This window comes from Sorex fumeus, unplaced genomic scaffold (genome assembly GCF_029834395.1).
Source record: "Sorex fumeus unplaced genomic scaffold, SorFum_2.1 ptg000035l, whole genome shotgun sequence".
NCBI lineage: Eukaryota > Metazoa > Chordata > Mammalia > Eulipotyphla > Soricidae > Sorex > Sorex fumeus.
In genome coordinates, this window is record NW_026606092.1 from 40636165 (window position 1) to 40654877 (window position 18713).

Here is an 18713-nt window from a genome sequence, read left to right on the forward strand (position 1 = left end):
AAGTTAATTTATGTTATATAATCAGTTATATCTTGCTCCCAGAATTGTGAATACTTGTATAATAGATGCTTTTTAAGTGATAGAAATGGAATACTCTGCTGTGGTGGGTGTACTGAGTCAGTGTCTGTCTTACTCCCTCTCCCCCAGCCCCCACCCCCACTCTGTGTTTTGTGTATCTGTCTCATTTATAAAATACGATTGTCAGATCCTTTCAAGAGTAGTATGAGTCATATGAATTCAGATATGGTACTCTTTTGTTTTGGGACCACACCTGGAAATACTCTGGGCTTCATCCTGGCTTTCAGCACAGGGATCACTCCTGGCAGTATTCCAGTGACCATATATGGTTCTGGGGATCCAATTTAGGGTAGCCAGGCTGTCGTCCTATCTCTCTGGTTCCTGGATTGAGTATTCTTCCTCAATTAACTTTAAATATTTTTTGAAAATTTGATCAACCATGATTTACAAAGTTATTGGTTGTTGAGTTTTAGGCATATATTCTAGCAACAATCCCAGCACCAGTATCAACTTCCCTCCATCAGTGCTCCCAAGTTCTCTCCCACCTGCTCAGCCTGCTGCCTTGACAGCACATTAGAAAGGTGGCTGTAGTTTGGATCTTGTGTTATCAGTGTTGTGGAGTCTGTGGTTTGGATATATATAGCTATGCCACTCCCCCACATTACCAGTAAACTTGATGTCCCTGACTCTTGGGCTCCCCCATTACTTTCCCCCTTTCTTGTCTTCTTCCTTCCCTCCTCAATTTCTTTTCTTTTCTCTCCTTTTACTTCCTATACATTGGGATCAAGGATGATATAAGCATCCTCCCATTACTGTATTGCCTTTTTTCAGCTATTCTGTGTACCACAGTAGTGAGATCATTTTGTGTTTTGTCTTCTGGTTTACTTCTCAACCTTATCTACCTTTAAGATATAACTCATCCTCTTCACATAAATTAGCTTTTAGTTTAGTCATGATACTGTGAAAATATATTTTGTTCAGTCTCCACTCACACTTCAGTGGTAGAGATTTCAAAACAAAAGGTTCACTTTTCATGGATGGAAAATGTGTTATATAACTTAATTTCTTTCCATTCTTGACAGTTGCTTATAATCAGCTGCTTTTATCTGTAATAGTTTTTCTTTTTTGTAATTATCTAAACCTTTGAGTTTAACTGCATGCTGTAGCCTTAATTCTAGGTAATAGAGCAAGGATTTTACATTTTGTTACTGACAGCTGTGTAACATTGTTTATATTGGTGTGGAGTTATTTGACTTGGAGAACAGCATTCTCTCAGAAGTGTGATTGAAGACTCCCTCAGTGATGAAATATTTATCTTCCTCCTCCTCTCAAATACAGGTTCAACAACCGCAGTTCTTTTATTGTTGATGGAATTCTCGTTTGTTTTCAACTAATTTTAATGAAGAATAATGAAATATACTAGTATATAGGTAGGATTTGTAATGCAAATTGCAGATTGCTTAATAAAGGTCTTGTATACAAATTTGACTGAATATTGCCGATGTTAAAAATATTTTAATTTTAGGGCTGGAGTAAAAGAAAAAAGTGAAAGATAAAGGTGATAGGAAGACAATTGCTGGCTTAATCCTCTTACAGAGCTGGATAAAAGACTGTTCAGAGAAATTGTAAAATGCCACTATGCAGAAGAGTTTTTAATCACAAAGCTATGATGGTAACCAGGGATTATTTAATCACAAAAATTTTCTAAGAGTTTAGATAAGACTCTTGTTTTACAACTTTCTTTCTGGGGACACCATTAGCAAAATTCTTAGAAGTCATTACAAGTACTTGGAGAGATTTGAATATTCTTGAATACCCAAATTATTTATTACTTTGAAATTTCATAAATATGTTGGAATAATACAGTTGAAATTAGTTGAGTGGGGCCAGTGGTGGAGCATTTAATTATCTTGCTCATGTGAGGCCTTGGTTCATTCCTCAATACTACAAAAAAGTATTTGAGTGGGTCGGAAAGGCACTGGAAATTAATCCAAGGAGTTTGGGTTTGGTAAGAAGGACTGGGACCAGTGCAAGTTTAAATGAAAGATTTGGGGACATTTGTATTGATGCTTCCTCCTTTAATTCTCTTCATTATTTATTTAATACCTGCCAGGTTAACTCCATGTTCTTCACTTTATTAGTAACTTACAATTGCTCTTTTTCATGAACACTCTAAAAACTTTTCTTTCTTTCTTTCTTTCTTTCTTTCTTTTTTTGCCATTCCTGTTAGTGGTTCAGGGCTTATTCCTGGCTCCTGGCTCAGTGCTCAGGGATAGAACCTGGGTCAGCTGTGTACAATGCAAGTGCCCTACCTGCTATACTATCACTCTGATCTCTCAGATTTCTTGATAATTTCCCTGTTGTATATATTTGGTTAAATCCTGGATTTAATTCTGTTTAAACCAACTCTATACTATACATGTTGATGGTGAATGTGGGATGCAAGTGGGTCTTCTTGAAATCCTGTCACATTTTCTTGATTTATTCTTCCACTAAGCTGACAGCATAATTTCCCTCTCAAACTTCTACCACCTTTTCTCACTCCTCACTCTCAGCATATGATGTTGCTTTCTATTTCAATGAGAAAATAGTTAAGTAGAAGAGATTTTCTGAATACACCCACATCTTGCCAAGCTTAATGCTGTGAGCATTCTGCTTTTCCTGTTGTTCTGGGTAAACTGTCCAACCTCTTAGTGAAGGTACATGTATCTACTTGTCTAGTAGAATTTGACTCATTGCTACTCAAGAATGACATTCTAGAAATTCTCCCTTCAGATCTATAGCATCAGTTTTTCTACTCTAGTGACATATTCCCATCAGAAAAGAAACTTTCTGTGAGAGTTCACGCACTTCTGGAATCCTAGATTGTAGATTGTTGGGTTCCAGAGACATCTCTGTCATTAAAAAAAAAAATGAAAAAAAATGAAAAAAACCCTTGAATCCACCTCCCTATTTTCACTGTTCCCTATATTTTTTAAAAATTTTATTGAATCACCATGAGATATAGTTAGAAAGTTTTTGTGTTTGAGATTCAGCCATACAATGATCGAACACCCATCCTCCACCAGTGCACATTTTCCACCACTGATGTCCCCAATGTCCCCCCTATCCCCATCTCAGTCCTCACCCTACCTCCATAACTGACAGTTTCCCCAATACTCTATTTTTGGGCATTATGGTTTTTTATTTTTATTTTTTTTTATTAGTGAAACACCATGAGGTACAGTTGTAGACTTACAAGTTGTTGTGCTTGGGTTTCAGTTACAAAATGATCGAGTACCCATTCCTCCACCAGTGCCCATTCTCCGCCCCCACCAACCCCAGTATCCCTCCCACCCCTCCCATCCCCCATCCCACCCTGCCTCTGTGGCAGGGCACTCCCTTTTGTTCTATCTCTCCTTTTGACTGCTGTGGTCTGCAGAAGAGACACTGGGCGGCAATCATGTTCTGTCTGTAGACTACTTTCAGCATGGGCATTATGTTTTGCTGGAATTTTCACACCACCATTCAAGCCTGCCTGCCAGGGGCAGATGCTAGATCATTTATTGTCTCTTGCTCATTTTGAATATCATGGATGCAGTGGCCACGCACTTCTGGAATCCTAGATTGTAGATTGTTGGGTTCCAGAGACATCTCTGTAGGGCACTAATCCATTCTGGGATTCATTTGGGAATTTCTGGAGCAGGGCTGTTGGAGCACCAAGATGGTGCCTGGTGGAAGTTTATGGGCATGACAGGTAGGCCTCAGAGCAGGCGGAGAGCCAGGGAGGGACCACCCTGTTGCTTCTGCCACCATTCGGCCTGGAGATTTAGTCCTGGTACCCGCATACCTGGGCCTTGCTTGTGGTTGCCGAAATTCCATCTGGAGTAGGCAGGGAGACTACACCTGCTCCATCTGGGGTGCCCCGGCGAAATTGGTTCAATATGGGGCGTTTATAGTGGTGGTTATGGAATCATATGGGATGCTGGGAATAGAACCCAGGTCAGCCGCATGCAAAGCGAACACCTTACCCACTGTACTATTGCTCTGGCCCCTCAAGGATCACTTTTGACATCGTTTGGAGGGGTCATATATGTGTGCCAAGGATCAAACCTCGGTCTGCTATATGCAGCAAGTGTCTTACCTGCTGTAGTGTATTTCCAGCTCCAAATCAGTAGTATTGGATAAGTAAATCATCAAGATAGCTATAGCAGAAGAGACTTTTAAAGTAGCAAAGTTTGAGTTATAGCTGTGGGATAATAAATGGAATTTGACATTGGGTATAGGATTCAATGGATGGTACTACACAGTAATATGGTAATTGATAGAATTCCATATCCATCTGGAGGTAGAATAGTAACATGTACTCCAGCAAAATATTTAATCCTTATAGAATCCATAAGGTATTTTTGCCATTGAAGAAATAAAAGCACAATAAAGGTATGTAATTTGGCTAAAGTTACATTGCTAGTTCATGATGAGACTGAGTTTATATTCAGATAGCTTCATCCTAAGCCTCAGATTTTACCTACTATTCTGGTGCAACAACAGAATGGAGCTTGGTGAAGCCAAGATTGTGGAGAAAGGAGTGTAGGTTGAAAATGTGACTCTGGCCAAACACATGTCTTTTATGCATAAAAGAGAGACTTGGGTTCAATCCCCAGCACTGCAAATATAGACGGGAATAACAGTTTTGCTTTAAATAATTCTGAAGGGCAGGTAATGTTAATTCACAGCGATAGCTCAGTGGTAAGGTATTTGCCTTGCAAGCGGCCAGCCCGGCCGATCTGGGTTCAATTCCTCCGCCCCTCTCGGAGAGCCCGGCAAGGTACCAAGAGTATCTCGCCCACACGGCAAAGCCTGGCAAGCTACCCGTGACGTATTCAATATGCCAAACACAGTAACAACAAGTCTCACAATGGAGACGTTACTGGTCCTGCTCGAGCAAATTAATGAACAAAGGGAGGACAGTGCTACAGTGCTACAATGTTAATTGGTGAGTTAAAATATATTGTGCTTATGAATGTAATTATTGAGGAAAATGAGGTGCTAGAATATATCAGTGATAACTGTTGAGTTACAAACTGAAGTGAAGTGCCTGAGATATGTTTCTTTGTTTTTGAAAAACAGATGATGTATTTTATTCGTATGTAAGTATACAGAAATTGGACCTGGGTAGATAAATTTATAGTAAGTGGATTACTTTTCTTATCTAGCATGTACTGATTTAAATAACTGAAAGCAAAATGCCTCCGTATACAGTGGGAAACAGGAAAAACTCCTTTAATTTTTAAGATAAGGGTCTATTCAAAAGAAAGAGATGGATAGAAAGATAATGTTTTTACATGTATTTCTTTGTGTGTGTGTGTGTGTGTGTGTGTGTGTGTTTTGAGAAACATGTATCTGAGGCACTGCCAAAAGCCACAGATCAGAAATGTATTACTTAACTACGTTTGAAAAACTGTCTTCAAGTGTTCACTGTCACTGTCACTGTCCTCCCGTTGTTCATTGATTTGCTCGAGCGGGCCCATTGGAGACTTTGTTGTTACTGTGTTTGGCATATCGAATACATCATGGGTAGCTTGCCGTGCGGGCGAGATACTTTCGGTAGCTTGCCGGGCTCTCTGAGAGGGGCGGAGGAATCAAACTCGGGTCGGCCATGTTGGCTGCGTGCAAGGCAAATGCCCTGCCACTGTGCTATTGCTCCAGCCCTTCAAGTGTTCATTGGTTTTTAATATATTTGAAAATGTATACAAGCACTATTTTAATTCCTAAACATTTTTTATCATTCCCAAAGGAAAGCTCTTACCCATTAGGAGTTACTGTCTGTTCTCCTTACCCCACAGGCCCTGGCAGACACTAAGCTTTGTTTCTATGGATGATTTCCTCATTTGAAATTTTCTGTAAATACATACATACAGCATAATGGCTCCAGTCAACCCTGTTTAGATCTCTGCATTCTCTCCGTGCCTTACCACAAAGGAAGTGCTATCTCTGTCTGGTTCACATTTACATATGCTCCAAGTCCTGAAGTTTATGTATGTAACCCAACTTTACTCACAAGATATTTTAGAGCTGCGCCTGACTATCTTTTTTAAAAACAAGGGGAAAAGTCCAAGTGCTTTCTCCTGAAGAATCTTTCGTTTGTTTGTTTGTTTGCTAGGCAAGGGATGGAAGTGGTAGTGGGGTAGAAGGTTTGGACCATACCCTTTGTTCTCAGGGTGTACATCTGACTCTATGCTCAGGGTCCCCCAGTGGTGCTTGGGAGATCATGATTGATGCTGGGGATAGAACCAGGATTAGCCACATGCAAGGCAGGAACAGCAAGCATTTTAACCTCTGTACTCCATCTCTGACCCTGCAGATTATATTTTTTTTTGAAGGGGACATCTCCCAGATGGTACTCTGGGAACCTTTCTGGCAATATTTGGCCAACCAGTTTAATGCTAGGGCCTGGTGTTGTATTGTTTCTCTGATTCCTTGGTCCTGCAGCATCCAGGGCCACATCTGGCAGTGGTGGAGGTTTCCAGGCTATACTTGGTAGTGCTGGAGAACCATGTGGTGCCAAGGATAGAAATAAGCTCTGGGGTAGGCGACCTAGCCTGAGGGATCTCTCACCTTGCAGAAACTCTGAATTTCTTTATTTTATGACCAGAATAATGTGATGCTTTCAGGTTCTCTTTTGGTAAGGCCTTCTTAGATCTTTGGTGTATGGGATGAGTTAGCTTCTCTTAAGACTGCTGTTAGAATTGGGTGAGAATAGAAGTATTGTCTCACAGTTCCTAGAGACACCAAGTCTGAGATATAAAGGTGTCGGCAGTATTGCTGCCTTCTGAGACTCATGAGGAAGAATCTGTTCTGAGACTCGAGCAGGCCCTCCCGTTGATCATCGATTTGCTCGAGCAGGCCCAGTAACGTCTCCATTGGAGACTTTGTTGTTACTGTGTCTGGCATATCAAATACGTCACAGGGAGCTTGCCAGGCTCTGCCGTGCGGGCGAGATACTCTCGGTAGCTTGCCGGGCTCTCCGGCAGGGGCGGAGGAATCGAACTCGGGTCGGCCATGTTGGCTGCGTGCAAGGCAAACGCCCTACCACTATGCTATTGCTCTGAGACTCATGAGGAAGAATCTGTTCTGAGACTCATGAGGAAGAATCTGTTCCATGATTCTCACCTAGTTTTTCATGGTCTTTGACTCAAAGAAGCATTAATACCTGCTTCATCTTCTTACCATATAGTTTCTTTCGTGTGTGTCTCGAGTCCAAATAGCCACTTCCCAATCCACCCCCCCCCACACACACGTACTTTTTAAAAGGATATTAGTCCTATTGGATTAGGTATCTACTCTAGTTTGATCTCACTAAAGTAAGTACATGTTAGCAACTGTCGTTACTTCAAAAAAATTTAACATTCTGATGGAGTGGTTATTAGGGTTTTAACACAAATTTTGGTAGGACATAATTCAGCTATAAACAATGGTGCTTTTTTATCATTTTTTTATTAGTGAAACACCATGAGGTACAGTTATAGACTTATAAATTTTTGTGCTTGGGTTTCAGTTATACAATGATCAAGTACCCATCCCTCCACCAGTGCCCATCCTCCCCCACCATGGGTCCTAGCATCCCTCCCACCCCCCATCCCCGCTGTCCCACCCTGCCGCTGTGGCAGGGCATTCCCCCTTGTTCTCTCTCTCTTCTTTTGGGTACTGTGTTTTGCAAGAGAGGCATTGAGTGGCAATCATGTTTGGTCTATAGACTACTTTTAGCATGTCTCTCCCACCCTGGGAGGGTCTTCACAACACCCTTTATTTGGTGCTCTCTTCTCTATCTGAGCTTCCTTTTCACCTAGCACATGTGGCTGGCCTTCAAGTCATGGAGCAAAATTCCTGGTACTAATCTCAGCCATTCCTGGGTGTTAGTCTCCTGTTTTGTTGCTTTATGTTCCCCAGATGAAGGCAATCTTTCTGTGTCTATCCCGCTCTTTCTGACTCATTTCGCTTAACATGATACTTTCCATGTAGTACCACTTGTATGTAAATTTCATAACTTCATCTTTTCTAACAGCTACATAGTACTCCATTGTGTAAATGTACCAAAGTCTCTTTAACCAGTCATCTGTTCTCGGGCACTCAGGTTTTTTCCAGATTCTGGCTATTGTAAAGAGTGCTGCAATGAACAAATAATTGCAGATGTCACTTCGACTATACCTTTTTTGCCTCTCTGGGATATATTCCCAGGAGTGCTATAGCTGGGTCAAATGGGAGATCAAATTCTAATTTTTTGAGAATCGTCCATACTGTTTTCCAAAAGGGTTAGACCAGCCGGCATTCCCACCAGCAGTGAAGGAGGGTCCCTTTCTCGCCACATCCACGCCAGCACCTGTTGCTTTTGTTCTTGTGGATGTGGGCCAGTCTCTGTGGTGTGAAATGATATCTCATTGTTGTTTTGATCTGCATTTCTCTGATGATTAGTGATGTAGAACATTTTCTCATGTGCCTTTTTGCCATTCGGATTTCTTCTTTGCGAAAGTTTCTGTTCATTTCCTCGCCCCATTTTTTGATGGGGTTGGGTGATTTCTTCTTGTGTAGTTTAACCAGTACCTTGTACATCCTTGATATCAACCCCTTGTCGGATGTGTATTTGGTGAATATTCTTTCCCATTCTGTAGGCTGTCTTTGTATTTTGGTCACTGTTTCTTTTGAGGTGCAGAAGCTTCTTAGTTTAAGATAGTCCCATTTGTCTATCTCTGTTTTCACTTGCTCGGCCAGTGGCGTGACATCTTTGAAGATACCAAACAATGGTGCTTTTCAGTCCTTTATCTTCAGAATTTTTTTGTTTGTTAGCCATACCCAGCTAGCTGTGCTTGGAGCTCAGCTCAGGGCTCTGGGCATACTCTGGCAGACTGAGGACCTTATGGGGTGCTAGGGATCTAACCTGGGTCTAACCATGTGCAAGACAAACACCCTACCCACTGTACCTTTGCTCTGGGCTCACTCTTCAGAAATTTTGAGAAAATTTAATATTTCTTATATGAGCTTCTATTTTACTACTACTACTACTACTACTACTACTACTACTACTACTACTTCTCCTCCTCTTCCTACTCCCTTCTTCCTTCTTCCTTATTCTTTCTTCTTCTTTCCTCCAGATGAATTGAGACCTAATCCCTAGTTTAGGCCTTAAAAATCTCTTCCTTCCCCTCTTTCTCTTCATTGTTGTAATAACCAAGAGTAGCACAACTCACACCACCAGGCTGTAGTGCTCACAGAGGTTTACACTCTCAGTTGTTCCTGCCCATGTTCTTGTCAGGGGTTGCACTTTTACCTGAGGCATGCAAGTTAAGGTATAGTGCTCACAGCGGGAGGCGGGGGGCACACTCACATGTGCTCACCAGGGATTACACTTCCTGGCCATGGTGCTGATACCTTTTTATAGTTGCAGTGCTCACAGAGTGTGTTGGGGTTAGGCGGGTTTTGTTGTACCCCATTGTGGTGAACACACATAGTGGCCAATGCAGTTGGCTTGTGCCGCCAGTGATCACAGATAGCAGAGCTACCAGCACCATGCTGCATACCTGTGGTGACACCAGGGATTTGAACTTGTGACTGTATGCTTTCAGGGCAGGCTGTCTAAGACCCTGCACTATTCCTCCTAGCTGAAGTCAAGCCTAGGTCATAAGGGTGAAAGCTCTCCTGAATGGGATTAAGTGTCCTCATAAAAGCCACCCCAGTGAGATCCTGCATCCTTCCTGCCATGTGAGGGCACAGCAGTCATCTGGACCAAAATCTGGCAGGACTTTCCTCTTGGATATTCCACCCTCTAAAACAGGAGAAATTTCTTTTTGTTGATGAGTCATTCTGATTCAGTTCTAGCAGCCTGAATGAACTCAAGAATATGGTGCGTAGTAAAAAAAAAAAATTATTTTCTGCTATGTGTCCATGTCAGGATCATAGGAAATGAACTTCCATCAGTTCTTGCATTCATTTGTCTTCAGAATTTGCATATTCATATTTAAATTTTTTGTGATGAAAATATCTCAAAATACATAAAGTAGTATATGTGATGAACCACAGTGATTTTAAATCAGTTTTAATAAATTTTGATATTTTGCTGGTTTTTTGTTGTTGTTTTTCTTCACCACCGTCTCTTCTTTTTGATGTTGTTTTCTTAAACAGCAAAAAAAAAAAAAAAAAAACACAAGTGAAACTGCCTCACACTTCTGGACAATAACCTTTGAACCAACATATGAAGACTAGATGATAAGATGATAGTCTTATAAGCACATAAGATGATAGTCCTGTGGTTTTTTACAGTATTAAAATGATGAATGTCATTAAGTATCTTAATGCCAGTGATTTTCAAATTAGCCAAGATACCTTATTAAATTTACCAGGGAAATTAAAATAAAAACGCTAAAAAAGTTTTTTTCAACTACCTTTTCAAACAGTAAAGCTAAGTCACTCACCTATTCTACAGAATCCTTTGGGCTCTTTAGAACACATTTTGAAAATCAAGATAAATGATTTGTCCAAAATTGTACAGCTGGTTGGGTCCAGAGGTAGGACTTGAAGACAAATCTGTCTCATCTGATATCTTTGTTTGTTCTTTTTATCTCTTTTAGCCATTTTTAGAAAATTTTTTCTTTTGGGTCCCAGGTATAAGGTAAATGATTGATATATGACCTTGATTCCGCTAGAAGAGCATGGAATCTTCCCAACTATGGCAACTCCTTTTATTCCAACTCAGGAGTAATTAACCAAATAAAATATCTATAGCTTTTGAACTTTCTCACAACCAACATTTTGATTAAAGTCTTGTTTTTTAAAAAGGAGAGAGAGAGAGAGAGAGAGAGAGAGAGAGAAAGAGAGAGAGCAGCTGGTAAGCTAGCTTGCCTTGCACATGACTGTGCAAGTGCCAGGTTCAGGCCCCGGCACTTCATATTCTTCCCCCTGAGTCTGCCAGGAGTAAGCCCTGAGTCCTGCCAGTGTGGTCTTAAAACCAAACAAAAGCAAAAGGCCTATTAGAATACGATGGAGTTCTAAATGGAATACTTTTTAAATTTCCAGTTCCTTGTATTAAGTGGACAATCTCTTAAAACATGGATAGTTAACTTTTATCCATTGATCTCGCAACTTTGTTGAAATGGATTATAATTTCCTAGTTTGTAAATTCACTTACTGTAAGGGTACAGTGCCCTGATGTTTAGAAATGGGTAAATTGTATAATCATCACCAGTCACATTTTAGAGCTGTTTCATCATTACCAGTGACGAATCCTCATTTACCTCCAAACCATCCCTACATAGTGGACATGATCCTACCCCCTCTGACCCTCTCAGGTAGGCAGCTGCTGATCTGCTTTCAATCTCTAAAAAATTGCCTTTTCTAGACATTTCATTTAAGTGAAATCATGTAATATACGGGGTTTTATGTTTGGCTTCTTTCCCTGTCTTACTGTTTCTGAGTTTTCCATGAATTCTAATTTGTTGCAAGGCATGTGTGTAATACTACTTGAGCCACTCCTCAAGTATGGTGTTTTTGAAGCTTGACTGTTTCATTATGATGACATCCAACCTACAACTTTTTTTGAGGATGATGTTTTTAGTTCATATCTAAACATATTTTCCAAAACTAAAGTTACTGAGCTTCATTTTAATAGGTTTTCAAGTTTAAGCTCTCCACCTTAGGTCTAATATCGATTTTCATTTTATTTTTGTGATTGGAATTAATTGATTTTTCTCAGGAAATTTCTGTTTTTGTATAAGTATGCCCTAGAGTCGCTGAAAAGGCTATTATTTCCCCCTTGACTTGTAATGCAAATACCAATTATAAGAATTCTGGAATCTCAATACTATTGATTTTTGTGCAAATGCCAGTCTTTCCCCCCTTTTGTTGTGATGTTGTAGGACTTTTGGCGCAGTGTTCACATACTTGGATGCTTTACTTGGCAGAGGTTGCAACTTTGTACTGTCCTGGCAGTTACATTTATGGCTCTGGGGAATCAATAATTGTGGTGCTGACATGACTTAATTGGGGTGGTTGCCAGGGATCAAATTTATAGTCTCATTCATGCAAGCCTGGCATTCTGTCACTGAGTCACATCCCTCTCCCTTTTGAATAACATTAATTTATAAAAATGTGTATAGGTTTCAGGTAGATTTTGTTAGTCACCATCTGTATGTATGTATTGTTATGTTCACCACCAAAGTCTAGTTTCCACCCTCCCCATATCTTTACCAAATCTATCCAAGCCACTGTCCTTTACCCTTTTCTCTCTGATTTTGTTTTTGGGCCACCCCCCAGGAGTGCTCAAGGACTTACCCTTGGCTCTGTGCTCAGGGATCTCTCATGGTGGGGTTCAGGGAAGCATATGTGGTGCCAGGCATTGAACCTGGGTCAACTGCAAACAAGGCAAGTTCCCTACCCACTGTACTATCTCTCCAGCCCAGTACCTACCTCTTTAGGTAACCACTGTTATGTTCTTGCATATCTTTTTTTTTTTATTGAATCACCATGACCTACACTTAAGAAAGCTTTTGTGTTTGAGTTTCAGTAATTCAATGATCCAACACCCATCCCTCAACCAGTATGCATTTTCCACTACAGTGTCCCCAGTATCCCTATCCCCCCCCCCCGCCACCCAGTCCCACCTCTCCCTCCCCTTGCCTCTGTGTCAGTTTGCCTCTTAGTCTCTCTCTACTTTTGGGCATTATGGTTTGCAATACAGATAATGAAAGGCAATCTTATTTAGTCCTTTGTCTACTTTCAGCACGCATCTCCCATCCCAAGCTATCCCCCCAACCATTGTTGACTTAGCAATCCCTTCTCTATCCCAGCTGCCTTCTCCCCCAGCTCATTAGGCAGGCTTCCAACCAGAGCGCAAGCTTCCTGTCCCTGTCTCTACTGCCCTGAGGTGTTAGTCTCATGATATTTTATATTCCACAAATGAGTGCACTCTTTCTATGTCTGTCCCTCTCTGTCTGACTCATTTCACTTAGCATGATATTTTCCATGACCATCCACTTACAAGCAGATTTCATGACTTCATCTTTCCTAAAGGCTGCATAGTATTCTATTGTGTAGATGTAACAAAGTTTCTTTAACCAGTTGTCTGTTCTAGGACACTCAGGTTGTTTCCAGATTCTGGCTATTGTGAATAGTGCTGCAATGAACATACAGGTGCAGATGTCATTTCTTCTATGCTTTTTTGCACCCTCGGGATATGTTCCCAGAAGTGGTATTCTGGGTCATATGGAAGCTTAATTTCTAGTTTTTGAAGAAATGCCCATATTGTTTTCCAGAAAGGCTGGACCAGTCGGCATTCCCGCCAACAGTGACAGAGAGTCCCTTTCTCCCCACATCCGCACCAACACTAGTTGTTCTTCGTCTTTTTGATGTGTGCCTGTCTCTGTGGTGTGAGATGATATCTCATTGTTTTGATGTGCATCTTCCTGATGATTCAAGATGTAGAGCATTTTTTCCATGTGCCTTTTGGCCATTTGTATTTCTTTTTTGAGGAAGCTTCTGTTCATTTCTTCTCCCCATTTTTTGATTTTTTTTCTTGTACAATTCTACTAGTGTCTTGTATATCCTGGATATTAACCCCTTATCAGATGAGTATTGGGTAAATACTCTTTCCCATTCTGTGGGCTCTCTCTGTATTTTGGTCACTGTTTCTTTTGAGGTGCAGAAGCTTGTTTATGTTTATTTCCACTTGGTTGGTCAGTGGTGTTTCATCCTTACAGATGATTTTTACCTTCAATGTCATGGAGCTTTCTGCTACATTTTCCTCCATGTAACTTACGGATTCAGGTATGATATTGATATGATATTGAGGTATTTAATCCACTTTGATCTGACTTTTGAGCCTGGCATTAGACAGAGGTCAGAGTTCATTTTTTTGCAGGTAGCTGTCCAGTTTTCCCAGCACTACTTGTTGAAGAGACTTTCCTTGTTCCACTTCACATTTCTTGCTCCTTGATCAAGGTTAAGTGATCATGTATTTGAGAGTCTGTGACAGAATATTCAACTCTCTTCCATTGGTCTGTGGGTCTGTTTCTGGCCCAGTACCTTGCAGTTTTAGTTACGACTGTTGTTTCACATCTTAATAGTTTGTTTTGGTTTCATTCTATAAATTTTTTTTTACAGTTATAACTGAAGTCATACCACATTTCACTGCATAATTATTGTAGATTTTACAAAGAATTTTTTTTAAATGCAAACGGGTTGCAACCATTATGTGATTGTGTGTGTGGGGGGGGGAGGTGTGGGGGGTGAACACCCAGTGGGGCTTGGAACTACTCCCGGCATTGTGTTCAGAGAACCATGTAGCGCCAGGGATTTAACCTGAGCTTTTTTCATACAAAACATGCACTCAGCCCACTGAGCTATTTTCCTGGTTTCATGAAGTTGAAAAAAAAATCAACTGGTGGTGTATAAAACATTTAAACAGTTACACCGTGAAATAGATATTAGGTTTATCTTCTTTCATTCGACTTGCTTCACTTATCATGACACATAATATCTGGGTCCATGCATACAGGACTTCACTTTATCTAATTTTCATGGTTTCAAGGACTGTTAATCAGGTAGAATGAATCAATCTATCAATACATTTGTTGCATAGCATTTCCTTCTGTAGCTCACATTCTTTATTCATCACTATTTGGGTTCCTCCCACTTTGGTGCTGCCCCAAAGTGTTTTCAAATAAAAAGAATGCTGCTATAAACAAAAGTATGGTTTTATTTTTCTGGGTATATATGTGGGTTTTCCTTTTTGAAGGCTTTTTTGTAGGATGTAAAATTATGGTTGATTATTTTTTTTTTGTTTCTTTCAGTGTTTTGAAGTGTTTCTCCAGTTTGCACTGCTGTTGATGAAAAGTCTGTTATCTTTATTACTATGAATATAAAAAAAATCTTCGACTTCATTTAAAATTGTCCTTTTATCATTGTTTTGTTTTATCATTTTTGGCTTTAATGGGCTTTGGGTTTTATTTTTATGTGTATTATCTAGGTTTTATTGAGGATCTTAGGTCTGTGAGTTTATAGTTTTTATCACATTTGGAAAAGTTTCAGGCATTATTCTGTTGACTAGTGGTTCTGGCCCACTCCTGCTTTTGTATTTGTGTTTAATATCTTCGTGTTGCTGCTGAACTTTTTGAATACATGAACAACTGGCTTAATGAGATTTGCTAATTCTAATTTCCATGTCATTTTCTGTTAATTATTCTCTTTTGGTGTATGATGTCTTCCTGCTCGTTTGCATTCCTGATATAATCTTTGTTGGATACTTGACAACTGTGTATTCTTATAAATTCTGACCTTTGTTTTTGGATGCAGTTAAATTACTTGGAAAGTTTGATCCTTTCAGATCTAACTTTCAGAAAGTGTTAGGTGGATATGTTGCCATGCTTTGTTGAAGTTAATTATTCTTTACTGGTGAAGCAAGACCTTCCTGGTGCAATACCCAGTGCCTGGCAAATTACGTGCTTTTACACATAATCTGTATAAACAGGAATCTGGACAGATGTGAGTGCCATTAATTCTTCCTCTAGCCAAAGGGAGGAAGGAGTCTTAGGGAGTTTCATCATATACATTCAGACTCCTGTTCAGAATTTTCACAAATCTTTCCTTGAAGAGCCACAGTTTCCTCCCTGGTATATTGTCCCATGAACTTGTGCTTCCTTGGTCTCCCTGAATTCTGTCAACTTCACTGAGGAAGTCCTGCATGTACTACCTCCTCTCTACCCTTTCTGCTTCAGAGTCTGAAAGTTTTCTTGTTTTTTGCCCCTGTATTTCAGAATTGTTGTCCTTTTTTGCCTGTTGTCTAACATCCTGAAAATAGTTCCTTCTCTGGAAGAGACGTCTGCTTCTAAAGGGCTTGACTGATGAATCAATCAGTTGGGATACAAACTCTCAACCTGTTTGGGTTTTTTTTTTTAAGTAATATAATTTAAAAGTATTTTAAATTATTTTCATGATAAATTTCTTGTTCTAAGTAAATTTTCTGTTATTTTTACAGCTTGCCTGTGAATATTAATTTGCTAGATGGTCCAGACTTGTTAGAAACAACCATTGATAGTGTTTCTGGGCCTGCTGACACTGTGCAAGCATCCCAAGTCCCAGATGAAATTAACATAGTCACCAGACAAACTGAAGTAAAGGAACCTGAAATTGAATGTGGGAGTAAGTAAATCTTTTATATAATACTAGTGACACCCTTTAATTTTACTTCCCTTTGAAGTAAACTGTTTAAGTTCTTACATTAATATTTGGCTTTTTAAAATTTAATGTAAAATAATGATGCCTTTTTTCCTCTTTCTGGCTTATTAAGCTTAAATTCATGGTTAGTGAATACAGTTGAAGTATTTAATAACTGAGACTGTTAGACATTTGTGTAACTTATATTATTAAATAGTAATGAATTTTTATATTTTCTCTTGTTCTTTGTTTCGAGTACAAATTAAGAGAAAAAGTTTTACTAAAGATTTTTAGGGCACAGGATTGATGAATGTTTGGACCCTCCTTGAACACTTAGAAAGTATTTTGTTATTAACATAGACTTTTTATTGCTCAGACCCATAAAAATAGTCCAAAAAGAATGCTGTTTCTTTTAGTATTTTTGAAAGTTAAAAAAATATTTGCATTTAAAATTTTTCTAAGAATTTATAAATGTTGTTTGATAGTAAAACATACTTCATTTAAAAAAATTTGTTTATTTTGGCGAAGCACAGCGGTAGGGTGTTTGCCTTGCATGCGGCCAACTCAGCTGACCCAGGTTCGATTCCTCCATCCTTCTCAGAGAGCCTGGCTAGCTACCCGTGACATAGTTCATATGCCAAACACAGTAACAAGTCTCACAATGGAGACGTTACTGGGCCCACTCGAGCAAATCAATGAACAACGGGAGGACAGTGCTACAGTGGTATTTGAGGGGGTTCTCAGGATACCCAAACAAACCCAACACTGCTCAGCAGCTTTTCTTTGCTTGATACTCAAGGATTACTCCTGGAGATGCTGGAGGGGTGGGTATCAAACCCAACCTCCCGTCTATGGAAATGTTCATTGAGCTTATCTCTCCAGTACCATAAACTGACTTTGAGCAGAAGTTAAAGATTTCAGTGTGTATAGTCAATTAAAAGCAGCTTATTTATGTTGCTCTTGTCAGTCTTGGTTTCTTTGCAGAAAGTAGGCACAATCTTTCAAAAACCCAGGAAGTTGCTTGTGAATGTGCTGTTGTCTCTCTAGAGAATGTAGAATAATGCTTTAGGGGCTGGAGTGATAGGACAGCGGGTAGGGCACTTGCCTTGCACATGGCCAAGCCAGGTTTGATCCTCGAACTTTGTATCATCCTGTGAGCTCCACCAGAAGTGACCCCTGAGTGCCCAGCTAGGAATAAGCTCTGAGCACCACTAGGTATGGTCTAAAAACAAACAACAAAAAAATCAAAAGAATGCTGCTATAAAATGTAGCAATTTAAAAATAAGTGTTAATGAAAAAATTTGCAGTGCTTCTGGATACTACCTACATGCTGAGGTATTATTGATCATTGGTATTACAAAATTTGTTCTTTTGTTCACCAGATAACCACAGTAATATGTAGACAAATGTTGTAATATATCATGGCTATATTTTGATTGATGTTTGTTATTTAAGTTGTGCTTGTAAAACTGAGGTCAGGTAAGCATATTAACTCTGATTTATTATGTTTATTATGTTATTATGTGTATTTATTATTTATTATAATTATAGATTACTATTATAATTAGATTTTTTTAGAGTAATAATTACTAGTTTAAAAAAGTATCCTCCAATATTCTCAAGGAGCTGTCCTCCCGTTGTTCATCGATTTGCTCGAGTGGGCCCAGTAACGTCTCCATTGTGAGACTTCTTGTTACTGTGTTTGGCATATTGAATACTTTCTTTTTGATAAGTTATTTTGGTTAGTTTCCAGTTTTGATATTCCTGCTCTGGACTTGCCCTTTAGTTGGAAATGATTGTTCTTTGTCACTAGAAAAAAATTGGAAACAACTTGTTTTAGGAGGTGGTGAAAAAGAATTTCTCATTCATTTTTATTGAAAGTGTTGTCTAGCTTAACCTTTAGGAAAACAGTATGTAGATTCCTCAAAAAAGTAAGAATGGAGATTCCCAGCAATTCCACTTCTTAGCATCTACCCCAAAAGCACACAAATGTTCTAAAACACATATGCACATCTATATTCTTTTCAGTGCTTAGTAATTAGCCAAGATGTGGAAACAATCCAAATGTCCCAGTGACAGGTGAATGAATAAAGAAGCTGTGTCATATATACACAATGGAATACTATGAAACTATAAGAAAAGATGAGATCATACAGTTTATTGCAACTTGGATGGAACAGGAAGGTATTATGTTAAGTGAAATATGTCAGAGGGAGAAGGACAAATACTGGATGATCTCATTCATCTGTGATATATGTAGAGTCAAAACAAGGAAAAAGGATTGTGAACAAAGACAAATTCTTGATCCTAGATGATAAAAGTTTAGATTACCAAGCAGTGCAGAGAAGGCTAATGGGGGGAATGAAGAACTGGAGTAGAAGTATAGTAAGGACAGTACTATAGAGTATCAGACAATTTTGTGGTAGTAGGGTATAATAATTTTGTGTACCAACATTATAAATGTTAACACTATTGTAACAGTGTTACCTAGGCTATAATAAATCTGAATTGAGTTT

General features: G+C 39.3%; 1 protein-coding gene across 1 annotated transcript in view; it reads left to right on the plus strand.

Annotated features, from left to right (window-relative positions):
* Positions 1–18713, plus strand: part of EPB41L5 (erythrocyte membrane protein band 4.1 like 5) — a 138102-nt gene that overhangs the window by 79259 nt on the left and 40130 nt on the right. The window contains exon 17 of the mRNA XM_056117671.1: positions 16019–16182. Coding sequence (XP_055973646.1) covers positions 16019–16182 — 164 coding nt within the window. The remainder of the gene's footprint in view (positions 1–16018; positions 16183–18713) is intronic.